This window comes from Pelophylax lessonae (assembly GCF_965119305.1).
Source record: "Pelophylax lessonae genome assembly, chromosome: 2".
Classification (NCBI taxonomy): domain Eukaryota; kingdom Metazoa; phylum Chordata; class Amphibia; order Anura; family Ranidae; genus Pelophylax; species Pelophylax lessonae.
In genome coordinates, this window is record NC_138769.1 from 747,182,400 (window position 1) to 747,194,773 (window position 12,374).

Consider the following 12,374-nt stretch of genomic DNA (forward strand, 5'->3'; position numbering starts at 1 on the left):
GCTTTTCACTTGCTGAAATTTACAGAAAGTGATATAAAGACGAAATAAGAAGCTGAAAGGTATGCTATTAGGTGTTGAATTAATATCAAGATTATGGGCATTGGAAACATTGATTAAAAACCAGATTGGAGTTAGTCAGCCAAAGATATGGCTGTATATATTCAAATAGAAAGGTATATTTAAAAATGTCCAAGAAGTAGTGCTCCCTTGTGGGAGAAAGAAAAAGCTCTCAATAGGTATATGCAAATTGGGTAAACTGAGGATATCAGATAGGTTGTCCAGAGGGGTAGAGTTAGCGAAGTACAATCATGCCAAAAGAGTCAAGCAAAGATTGTAAGATGCACGCTTACCTGGATGAAGAAAACAGCAAAGAAAGAGATTGTAGGTATGTGGGGCACCAAGCTCCTGAACGGCAGACTGCACAAATGAGCGCCGACCGGAGCTTGGTTAAATAGTACCTGTTTAGTGGGCTTGATTGAGTGAATGACGCTCAGTTGGCGTCCCGCCGCGGGCTCCCTGGATCACAGGTGCCGGGCGAGTCCCCACTGATGACGTACACGCGCATTGCGTGTGATGTCATGAAGGCGCAGCCGGCGCCTGCGTTCCACCGGCGTGGAGAACGCTCCGTCTGCATGGAACGCAGGTGGAGCTAGCATCGGACGCGTGATGGACACCCCCTAAGGGATGTCAGATGGAAGTGAACACGCGCTCGACGTGTAGGCGCCCAGTAGATGGCGCCTCTTACCATGCCGGGCTGGCTGAAAAAAGAGGGGGGAAACCACACAAATAAATCGATGAAAAGGTCTAATACTTTACAAATTGTATGGGGCAATTGATTTTTGCTTAGTATGGTATTTGGCAGATAAAGCAAGATTGTAATATATATGTAATCGTTAAATTATCAATCACTACAAGTAAGTGAAAATAACAAGAAGTATCCTAAAATATACTATATAAAAAGAAGAACTTGGCACCAGTCATGATTCCAGTCCCTGCAATAGAAAAGACAGTATATATCAAAGGGGATCAAACCAATATATGATATCAAAGAAAAAAGAAACACAGTCTAACCAACAAGGATATGGGTTGTATAGGGGGGAGATTCTCTCCATGCCCCCCAAGTTAAAACCCTCAAGGAAGGATTTAAAGGAAATTGCCTCATTAAGGCCTGGGCGCTCAGTAGCTTTTAATGAGTAAATCCACCTCAGTTCCATCTGCAGGAGACGTTTATTCCAGTCTCCGCCTCTGGAACTGGGGTGGATACGGTCCAATATAAGGAATTTTGGTTTAGGGAATATGCCCACATGTACAATGCTGACATGACAGCCTAGTGGCTATTCTGGGTCACAGAACTTCATGCTTTTTATATGTCGGTAGGCACACCTCCAAAACTCGAGTTTTGTTTTTCCGACATAGAAGCAGTCGCACTCACAGAGCAGTAGATAAACCACTCCGTGAGTGCAGCAGTTGGCGAAGTGTTTGGCTGTAAATTTTTGGCCATTTGGTAAAATATGATTTTTTTTGTGTGTACATGTACCTGCAATAATTGCAAGTACCGCACCTATATGTGCCTTTGTACTTACAGGGGTCATGCTCAGTGTTACCTCTGTATTCACTCTGCACTAGTTTGTCTCTAAGTGATGGGGCTCGTCTGAAGGTAAATTATGGTACATGGGGTCCTAAAGTAGGATCCAATGCCAACAGATGCCAATACTTTGTTACAATCTTGCGCATGTTAGAATGTTGATCAGAATATTTGGTAATGATTCTGAGGGTGTTGTCCTCTTTTCGGGTCTTAGGAAGTAAGAGTTGGTCTCTCTTGCTGTCAAGGGCCTTCTTATAAGCTCTTTTTAGAATGTTCCTGGAGTAGCCTCTTAAGAGTCTATCACGTAGATTGTTTGCTGCCTCTTGGAAGGTTTGCAAGTCTGTGCAATTGCTTCTTAGTCGTAAATATTGACCGAACTGGATTGAACGCACTATGGGTTCTGGATGGAAACTGGAAGCATGGAGGATGGTGTTGGCAGTGAGCTTACGGTAGAGAACACCACCCTCCCCCTTGAATATCTCGACATCCAGAAATGTAATCATGGTTGAATCTTCATTCATAGTGAATGTAAGATTAAATTCATTTTTGTTCATCCTGTTGAGGCAATTATGTAAAAGATCAAGGGGGCCATCCCAAATAAGGAAAATATTGTCTATGTAATGGACCCATGTTTTGATATGGTCAGTGTACATGGATAAAGACTCATCTGATAGGAAGAATTCCTCCCACTCCCCCAGGTACAGGTTACCGTAGGACGGGGCACAACATGTTCCCATCGCTACACCCTGTACCTGGAGGTAGTGGGAGCCCTGAAATGTGAAAACATTATGAGTGAGGATGTAATTCAGTAGGGACAGAATAAACTCGCCATAGGCGTCCAGTTTCTCCCAGCGAATGATGGTGTGTCGCACAGCCGCAATCCCCCTGTCATGAGGGATCGAGCTGTATAACGCCTCGACATCGAGGGTAACCAACAGTGATTACTGTGAAATTATTATATTGTTAATTCTCTCCAAAAAAAATGGATGGTATCACGGGTGTAAGATGGTAGACATGTGACAAACGGTTTCAAAAAGGAATCTATTAATTTGCTGGCGTTGTCAGAGATTGATCCCCGGCCAGATATGATAGGTCTGCCCGGTGGATTTTTGGGGTCTTTATGAACTTTCAGGAGGGGCTTGAACGTCGGCGTGATTGGAAAAGCCGTGCGGATGCATTCCCAAGTGTGTTTGGGTATGGTGTTATTAAGGTATGCCAAATGAACTAGTTCATAAAATTCCTGTTGGTATTTCAAGACAATATCTGTGGTAATTCGTCTGTACCAGTCGTAGTTCTTAAGAATTTTTAAACACATGTCAACATACTGGGTGTTGTCCATAAGGACAACATTGCCTCCCTTATCTGCTGGTTTGATTACAATTGAATGGTTGTCGGCCAGATTGTTGATTGCTTGTCTTTGCTCGAGTGTAATATTGGGTTCATCGGACGATTGGATTTTGAGTTTGTCAAGTTCTTTTGATACTAATTTTAAAAAGGTGTTAATATTTGAGTTCTGTATTGCAGGGTATTTGTCTGACTTTTTCCTAAGGTTTAAAGGTTGAGTGGAAGAGGGTGGTTGATTCGTGTGGACCCCAAGGGCAGATCGACACGGTCAATTAAATCTTCATTCTCCTCCAAAAGTGAGATCAATGTGTCCAAGAGTATCCAATGTGTCTTTGGGGGGTCTCCCATGAACTAATGGTATTTTGTTTGTAAAGTTTTGAAGTTGAGCTTACGGGCAAATAAATGAAGGTCCTTGATGAATTCAAACCTATCAAGTTTAGTACTTGGACAAAAACTAAGGCCTTTTTGGAGTATAGCAGATTCCTCCTTCGAGAGTATGTTGGTAGACAAGTTAATGATCAGTGCAAGAAGTGTCCAAATCCATTGAAGAAAGGGGGGTAGTGGAATTGGGAGTATATGTTACAAAGTTGGGGTGAGTTTTAGGGCCTTCTGGTGTAATAACTCTAAAAAAGTGGGGTCTTGTAAATCGATTGTGGAAGAAAGAGTGGATGATGACCCTATGGGGGCTGAATTGGCTGTGTGTGTATTGTGAGGTGAATGAGGAGACTGTGGTGTTGTATTAACCTGTTGGTGGAGAGTGGAAGGTTCCCACAAAGTGTCAGATTGGCCACCGCACTATCGCATATCACAGTCCCGCTATAATTAGTTGATCACCGCCATTACTAGTGTAATAAAAAATAAATACAATTTCCAGTATAGACGTAAAGCAATCAATATAAGCCTATTGGGATTTTTTTTTTACCATAAATATGTAGCAGAATAGGAAGAAAACCTCAACCACCCATAGATCATGGAGGAAGAGAAAATTGGGTTGGGGACTTTTAAGGTGCCAATAAATCAATAGGGATTTTGAACCACTTGCCGACCGCCGCACGACTATTTATTTACTGTCAGTCAGCCGCTCCTGGGCAAACCGACGTAGGGCTACGTCGCTCGCCCAGGAGCCTGTAGGGGGTGAGCGCACACGGCCGAAGGCGCGCTCCCACCCCTGCTTGTTTATAGGGATTTCCGCACGTGTGACCGGTGGCTCTGATGGCCGCCGACCACTCGCAAACTCCCTCAGGAGAGGGAGGACGGACGGCTGATGTAAACACAGCTGTCTGTCATTCTCCCTTAGATCATCACAGAGGCTATGCAATCCTATGTAGGATCGTATGTCTCTGTGGCTACATCACAAGCCACGCCCCCCACAGTTAGAATCACGCCCCTAGGGATACATTTAACCCACTGATCACCAATAAAGTTAACCCCTTCCCTGCCAGTGTCATTTTTACAGTAACAGTGCATATTTTAGCACTGATTACTGTAGTAATGTCACTGGTACCCCCAAAAGTGTCAAAAATGTCAGTCAGGGGTCCGATCTGTCCGCCGCAATGTTGCAGTTCCGCTAAAAATCGCAGATCACCGCCATTACTAGTTAAAAAAAAAAACAATAAAAATGACATAAATCTTTACCGTAGTTAGTAAACACAATAACTTTTGCGCAAACCAATCAAAATACGCTTATTGTGATTTTTTTTACGAAAAATATGTAGCAGAAAACAAATTGGCCTAAAAAGTTAAAAAAATTTGGATTTTAATTTTTTTTGGAGAACTTCATATAAAAAAAAAGTGAAAAATATTGTTATTTTTTCAAAATTGTCGCTTTTTTTTTTTTTTTTTGTTTATAGCGCAAAAAAATAAAAATCACACAGGTGATAAAATACCACCAAAAGAAAGCTCTGTTTGTGGGGAAAAAAAGACCTGAATTTAATTTGGGTACAGCATCGCACGACCACGCAATTGTCCGTTAGGCTCCGTTTCCACTACCCCGGCTACGAAGTCGTGCTATTTCTAGCGCGACTTCGTAGTGAAAGTTGTTTGCGGCTTTCAGTGAGACTTGTCCCTCATTATAGAGGGAAGTCGCACTGAAGTCGGCCTAAAAGTAGTGCACAAACTACTTTTGAAGTCGCCGCAACTCAAGTTGCGGCAGTGAAAACGGGCCAGATTGAAACGAATGGCTTTTGACTCGCTGTGCGACTTGACATGTGTCAAGTCGCACAGCAAGTCGCACTAGTGGAAACCGAGCCTAAAGTCACGCAGTGCCGAATCGCAAAATGGGGCATGGTCTTTGAGCAGCCAAATCCTCCGGGGCTTAAATGGTTGAAAAAAAAATATATACAAAATTTTATTGTTATATTCAAAATAACACAAATGTGAAAGACCTATAACACATATATAGTATTAAAATCAAATTATGAGCTGCATATACACTCAGTTCAGAAACAGATTGTATCTGTATTGGTATTACAGAATTTTTGGGCTATAAACGAAAAAGGACTGAACATTTTGGAAAAAAAAAAGTTTTGATCAAACACCACCAAAAGAAATCTCAATTTGTGTGAAAAATATATACATTTAATTTGGGTAGTGTTGCATGATCGTGCAATTGTCAGGTAAAGCAACCCAGTGCCAAAATCAAAAGATGGCCTGGTCATGAAAGGGGTAAATCAATCTTCCAGAAGGCAAGCGGGCACTGTATAAAATGTTGATGTGATGCAGGGTGTACTCTTATACTTTTGAATTTTGACATATTCATTTTCTATTCCGAGTGGACCACGCACGATGGCTGTGAAACCCAATAGGATAAGGCTGTCTTGTGTTATATGCCGTCACATATTCTTGACTTTTGAATGCACAGTATGTTTCATTATCTGACGATGTACCAGATGAGGAAATGTAATGCTAATTGTACTCAATTGTCCACTCTGCAACGTTTTGGATGTTTCAATAAATTTTCTGTTTGATTAAAAAAAATGTAAAGCAACTTTATTTAGCTCTTTATATAGAATTGTGACATTTTATTTTTTTTTTTTCTGTACAGGTGGATTGATGAAGTTTTCAGTCACGTTGGTATTCAAAAGCACAACTAAGTCACATGGGAAAGATTCACACAGGACACAAGTCATATCAGTGTTCTAAATGTTGTAAGTGTATTGGATACTCTTCAACATTGATCCAGCCTCCAAGGACAACAGAAGAGAAGCCATTTCATTGTTCTAAAAGTGACAATGGCTTTATAGTAAAGTTTAACCCATGTAAACATAGGAGAAGTTTCTTCTCATTTGGAATCTGATAAAGATTTTACAATGAAGGCAAAACGTATCACACACCAGAAGGCTCACACTGGAGAGAAACCTTATCAATGTTCTGAAGGTGAAAAAGCTTTTACAAGGAAGAAAGATCTTGTCACACATAAGATGATTCACACTGGAGAGAAGCCATTTCAGTGTTCTGAATGTTATAAAACATTTACACAGAAGGGTAATCTTGTCAAACACAAGAGGATTCACACCGGAGAGAAGCCGTACAAGTGTCCTGAATGTGACAAAACCTTTACAGCTAAGTCAAGCCTTATCACACACCGGAGAATCCACACTGGAGAGAAGTCATATCAGTGTTCAGAATGTGATAAAGCTTTTATAAGCAAGTCACATCTTAACAGGCACGAGGGGGTCCACACTGGAGTGAAGCCATATCAGTGTTCTGAATGTGATAAAGCTTTTATAATTAAGTCAGAGCTTATCACACACAACATGAATCACGCTGAAGAGAAGCCATATGAGTGTTCTGAATGTGAGAAAGCTTTTACAAGGAAGAGAGATTTTTTTGCGCACCAAAGGGTTCACACTGGAGAGAAGCCATATGAGTGTTCTGAATGTGACAAAACTTTTAGAAACCAGAACCAGCTTAAAAGACACCAAAGGATTCACACTGGAGAAAGGCCATATCAGTGTTCTGAATGTGGGAAAGCTTTTACAAACAAAGAAATCCTTATCAGACACCAGAGGATTCACACTGGAGAGAAGCCATATCTGTGTTCTGAATGTGGCAAAGCTTTTACACAGAAGTCATACCTTCTCAAACACCAGAGGATTCACAGTGGAGAGAAGCCATATCATTGTTTGGAATGTGCAAAATCTTTCACAACAAAGAGTAATCTTAACATACACCAAAGGGTTCACACTAGAGAGAAGTCATATCAGTGTTCTGAATGTGGCAAAGCTTTTACAAACAAAGAAATCCTTATCAGACACCAGAGGATTCACACTGGAGAGAAGCCATATCTGTGTTCTGAATGTGGCAAAGCTTTTACACAGAAGTCATACCTTCTCAAACACCAGAGGATTCACAGTGGAGAGAAGCCATATCATTGTTCGGAATGTGCAAAATCTTTCACAACAAAGAGTAATCTTAACATACACCAAAGGGTTCACACTAGAGAGAAGTCATATCAGTGTTCTGAATGTGGCAAAGCTTTTACACAGAAGTCAAACCTTATCACGCACCAGAGGATTCACACTGGAGAGAAGTCATTTTAGTATTCTGAATGAGACATACACTATATTTACAAAAGTACAAATAATGTGGGACTTATGGCGTCCGACTAGCCATAGCAAGACAAAAAAAGATAAGGACTAAAAGAAAAGGAAGTGTAAAGAGAAAAAAGAAGAAAAGAAAAAAAGGGGGGGGATCCTATATACGCGACACCACTGACCTTTTGAAACATGTAGAGGGGATTCAGGTCCCTCCGGATTCCCTGCTCATGGCTAGCGATATTGAGGCTTTGTACTCGAGTATCCCCCCCCCCCCCATGAGCATGGCATCCGGGTGGCTGAATCCTTTCTCAAAGAACAGAGGCAAACCACGTGGCCTCTCATGAATTTTGTCATAAAACTCCTTAGATTTAGTCTCACAAGGAATTATTTTACATTTATGGACCAACACTTTTTGCAGATTCTGCAATGGAGCTGTGGTTGATGCACGTTTTGTGCCGGCACCACTTTATTGATGACCTATTTGTGATATGGACACGGACTTCAAATGAACTAGCGTCCTTTCTTGAGGCCCTGAACATCAATGACCTAAACTTAAAATCTACCTACACCATCAGTGGGGTGAGCTTGCCTTTCCTAGACCTCCAGATCAACATTTTGCCCAATGGTGAACTTAATACTGATCTCTATAGAAAACCGAGTGAAGGCAAACACTATTCTGTGCGCAGCGAGTGCCCATCCTACCACCCTGGTTAGAAGCATTCCATATGCTCAGTGTCTTAGGCTTTGGAGGAATTGCTCTTCTGATACATAATACCAGATTCAGGCACATGCTTTGCAGGCCTATCTCTTGGAAAGAGGCTACTCACGATCCATCTTAAGAAAAGCCTTTCACAAAACCAAGGTCCAATCCAGAGCGGAGTTATTATTATATAGGACTACTACTAAAAAAGAAATGGATCTGATTCATCTGATTTCCAAAAACTGATCAATGTCCCACTACATTGAATGGATTTTCGCCTAAACAACTTTTCATTAACAAAGGTTCTATATGCTGTATATCTTTTTCCACTTCTTATAAACTGATATGTATAATATAAGAAATGACAGCTTTTGGATTGTTTTCCCCCTTACTCTCCTCCCCCCTCACCCCCTCCTTGTGCTGGTAACAGGGATATATACTACTCCCTTTTTTTTTTTTTTTGTGGATTCAATCATTTGCATTCTTGTTGTTGTCAACTTTCACGACAAATTACTATCTGTACTTTCAATGATTCATGTATACTATATTTACTACAATGATCACACTGTAATGTTCTGTTTTTTGTTATACCATGTTTCTTCAAAAAACTTTTTGGAAAAAAAAAGAAATGGAAACAGTCAGGTTTATTACCAAATACTCGATGCATGAAAAACAATTAAGAATTATCCTATCCAAGCACTAACTACCTATGTAGGGCGTTTTATGTAGGCAAAACGATACACCAGCTGAATCAAAGAATAGGTGGCCACTTATATTTCTCAGAAGGGGGAAGAATTCTAATGTCTGTAACTAGGCACATAGGATTACACCATAAATTTGACAACTCTGTAATATCCTTTTTTGTATTGGAGGTTGTGCCCCCCAGACCCCTGTGGGGGGAACTGGGACGAGCGAATACTGCAAAGGGAAACCTATTGGATTGAGCGTTTAAATGCTACCACACCCCCTGGTATAAATGAGGTCTTAACCTATAAACCTTTTCTCTGATGTGTCGGTTGCACCCTCCGGCAGGGGTTTTATGTGGTGGTTGCACCCTCCGGCAGGGGTTTAATGTGGTGGTTGCACCCTCTGGCAGGGGTTTTATGTAACCATTACCTCAGTGAAGAGGCCTGATGAGTCCTGCGATAACTTCTGCAAATGTATTCTTGTGATGGTATGACTTCTTTTGGGATGAATATAGTTGATGTCATGCTTGACTTCTGTGAGTCAGTTCCATCTGTTTCTGCCAAAATAATAGTCTCCTAATACTTTCCTTCCCATGCTTTGGGTTTAGGTGGGTCCATTGGTGATCAGTCTGACAAAGAGTAGCTTTTTTGTTTATTGTATAATGATATGTAATGTGTTTGTAATCAATATTTCTTTTGATATGTACCTGTTCTATTAAACTGTCAATTTACTGTTTATTCTGTAGTTGATATGTTATGTTATAGCATACATTGTGTGCTTATATGCAGATTGCTGCTTATTCTAAAAAATATATATATATTTTTCTATATTAGGATCGTGGTTGATATATTCACTCCTCTTTCATACATGGGCCACACATCAGGGTGTCTTATGCTGTGGCTTTGGCCACTTTCATTAGCTTTCTTATTTTAGCCACCAGAGGGCGGCTCTGGTTCTTCCTTGGACAGGTGCGTGATGCCCGGGCAGTATGGGTGGGGACAGAGCCATTCGGGTGCCGCCCACCTGTCTGTGGCTTTCTGGAACCGCCCACTGTGGCGGTTTCTTTTTTGGCACTGCACATGCGCTGTTTTTTGACGCATGCACAGTTGGTGATCGGACCAGATGCGGTAATCTCCCGTATCCAGGATATGACGTGTCTGGTTGAAGGCGGGTGTATTTAAACAACGTGGCCGCCATTGCGGCTTTGGAGCCAGGGAGATGCAGACGCTGCTTTGCTGCCAGGTAAGGTTAGACCAGACTTTACTTCAGACCACCATCATAACTATCTGTATGGACAATATATCATATTACTTTCTTTTTTCTTAGACAGTAATGCTTAAATAGGTGGATTACCTACCAACCCTTCTTAAAGATCCTTGCAACATTTCATCTTCAGCCATTACCTTGGATCAATATTATATATATATACAGGAGGACAATTTCCTATTACATAGTGGGCTCTCGATTTAGGCCACCCAATTGAATTTCCACCCAGTGAGGGGTAAGTTCCCCACTCCCCCCCCCCCCCCCTTCTCACCCCTATTGGCCAGTGCTGTTATTTTGAGTATAATTTTTATTTTTTATTACTGTATTGCCTCCCATCTCCTGAACACCCATTAACCGGTTGCGGACCGCCGCACGACTATATACGGCGGCGGTCAGCCCCGGCCAGGCAAAGTGACGTGTGTATATATACGTCACTAGCCTGTCACTTTCTTGTGAGCCAATAGCGGGCGGGCGCGCCCCCGCGGAGGCGCGCACCCGCCACGGCTCATTCCCTAGGAAGTCCGTGCGTGTGACCGGCGGACCCGATGTCCGCCGGTCACTCAGCGATCGTCTGTGGAGAGGGAGAAAGGCAGGCGGCTAATGTAAACAAGCCGCCTATCCTCCCCTGTGTAGGAATGGTGATCATACGGATCTACTATGTAGGACCGTTGATCACTGTTCCTACACTAGTAGCCACAGCCAATCACAGTAAAAGGCACGCCCCTAGGGACACACTTAACCCCTCCTTCCCCAATAAAGTTAACCCCTTCCCTGCCAGTGTCATTTTGCAGTAACAGTGCATATGTATAGCAGTGATTACTGTAGAAATGTCACTGGTAACCCCAAAAGTGTCAAAAATGTCAGTCAAGGGTCCGATCTGTCCGCCGCAATGTCACAGTACCGCAAAAAAAAATCACAGATCACCGACATTACGCGCTAAAAAAAAAACACCAAAAATGACAAATCTTTCCCTTAGTTAGTAAACGCAATAACTTTTGCGCAAACCAATCAAAATACGCTTTTTGTGATTATTTTTTTTTTTTTTTTTTCACCAAACATATGTAGCAGAAAACAAATTGGCCAAAAATGTTAAAAAATTTTGATTTTTACATTTTTTTTTTGGGGGGGGGGGGATTTCATATAAAAAAAAATGTGAAAAATATTGTTATTTTTGCAAAATTTACGCTCTTTTTTTGTTTATAGCGCAAAAAGTAAAAATCGCACAGGTGATCAAATAGCACCAAAAGAAAGCTCTGTTTGTGGGAAAAAAAGGACGTCAAATTCATTTAGGTACAGTGTCGCACGACCGCGCAATTGTCCGTTAAAGTCACGCAGTACAAAATCGCAAAAATCCCCCTGGTCAGGAAAGGGGTAAAATCTTCCGGGGGTTAAGTGGTTAAGGATAGGGATGAGAGGAAATCAGATATATTTTTTGTCAATCTTGACATGAATATATATATATATATATATATATATATATATATATATATATATATATATATATATTATTTGTTTTCAGATCCTTGACTGTTATTATATTTTTAGAATTCAATTTGCGGTCTGTTGCAAACAGTCTACACATCCGTTTTTTACATCTCCAGCAGCAAACTCCCTGGCCGACTATATATACCTCTCCTGAGATAGAGGGACGGTAGGTGTCACCTGCAAAGGAAGATACATATTGCCCACGCTCGTATATTTCAGTGCATGTATTGTTTTCTTTCTATCTATTTTTATCTTCTTATATTGGCTGAAGGGTCTCTTCTACTTTTCTGCCCTCACTTCTGTAGTCATGTCCTCATTAACCACATGTACCTTCTATACATTTTCTATATGACACCTCCTCCCGCACTCGTCCGGGGAGACACTCCATGGTCCCGCCCCCTGTTTTATCAAACTGTGGTTACTGGTGTTGGCTCTTGCTCCCTGGTGAGTAGGTAGATTACCCATGTGGCCCATTGTGAGAAATGAGGATTGTGCATTAACTGTATGTTTATATCTTCATTAGGAAACACCAAGATCTTCTCTACAAAATTGCATGCCCCTGAGGAAGCAGTTTCCCATACTGCAAAACATGTCGGGCTTAGCCCTGATTTAGCCTTTTCAGGATCAGTTATACATTTATCAATTCGTGTAATTGATGTATGCCTCCACATTATGTGTGTTTTTGTTTTTATATTCTAAATGATTGAATAAAATTGTACCAAGTTTTTTATATTTCCGTTTTTTATATTTTTGTAGTACGGTACCATTA

General features: G+C 41.2%; 1 protein-coding gene across 1 annotated transcript in view; it reads left to right on the forward strand.

Moving 5' to 3' along the window:
• Nucleotides 1–12,374, forward strand: part of LOC309548373 (uncharacterized protein) — a gene marked incomplete at both ends in the record, with an annotated part of 539,651 nt that overhangs the window by 98,542 nt on the left and 428,735 nt on the right. The window contains one exon of the mRNA XM_082248311.1: nucleotides 6,305–7,443. Coding sequence (XP_082104437.1) covers nucleotides 6,305–7,443 — 1,139 coding nt within the window. The remainder of the gene's footprint in view (nucleotides 1–6,304; nucleotides 7,444–12,374) is intronic.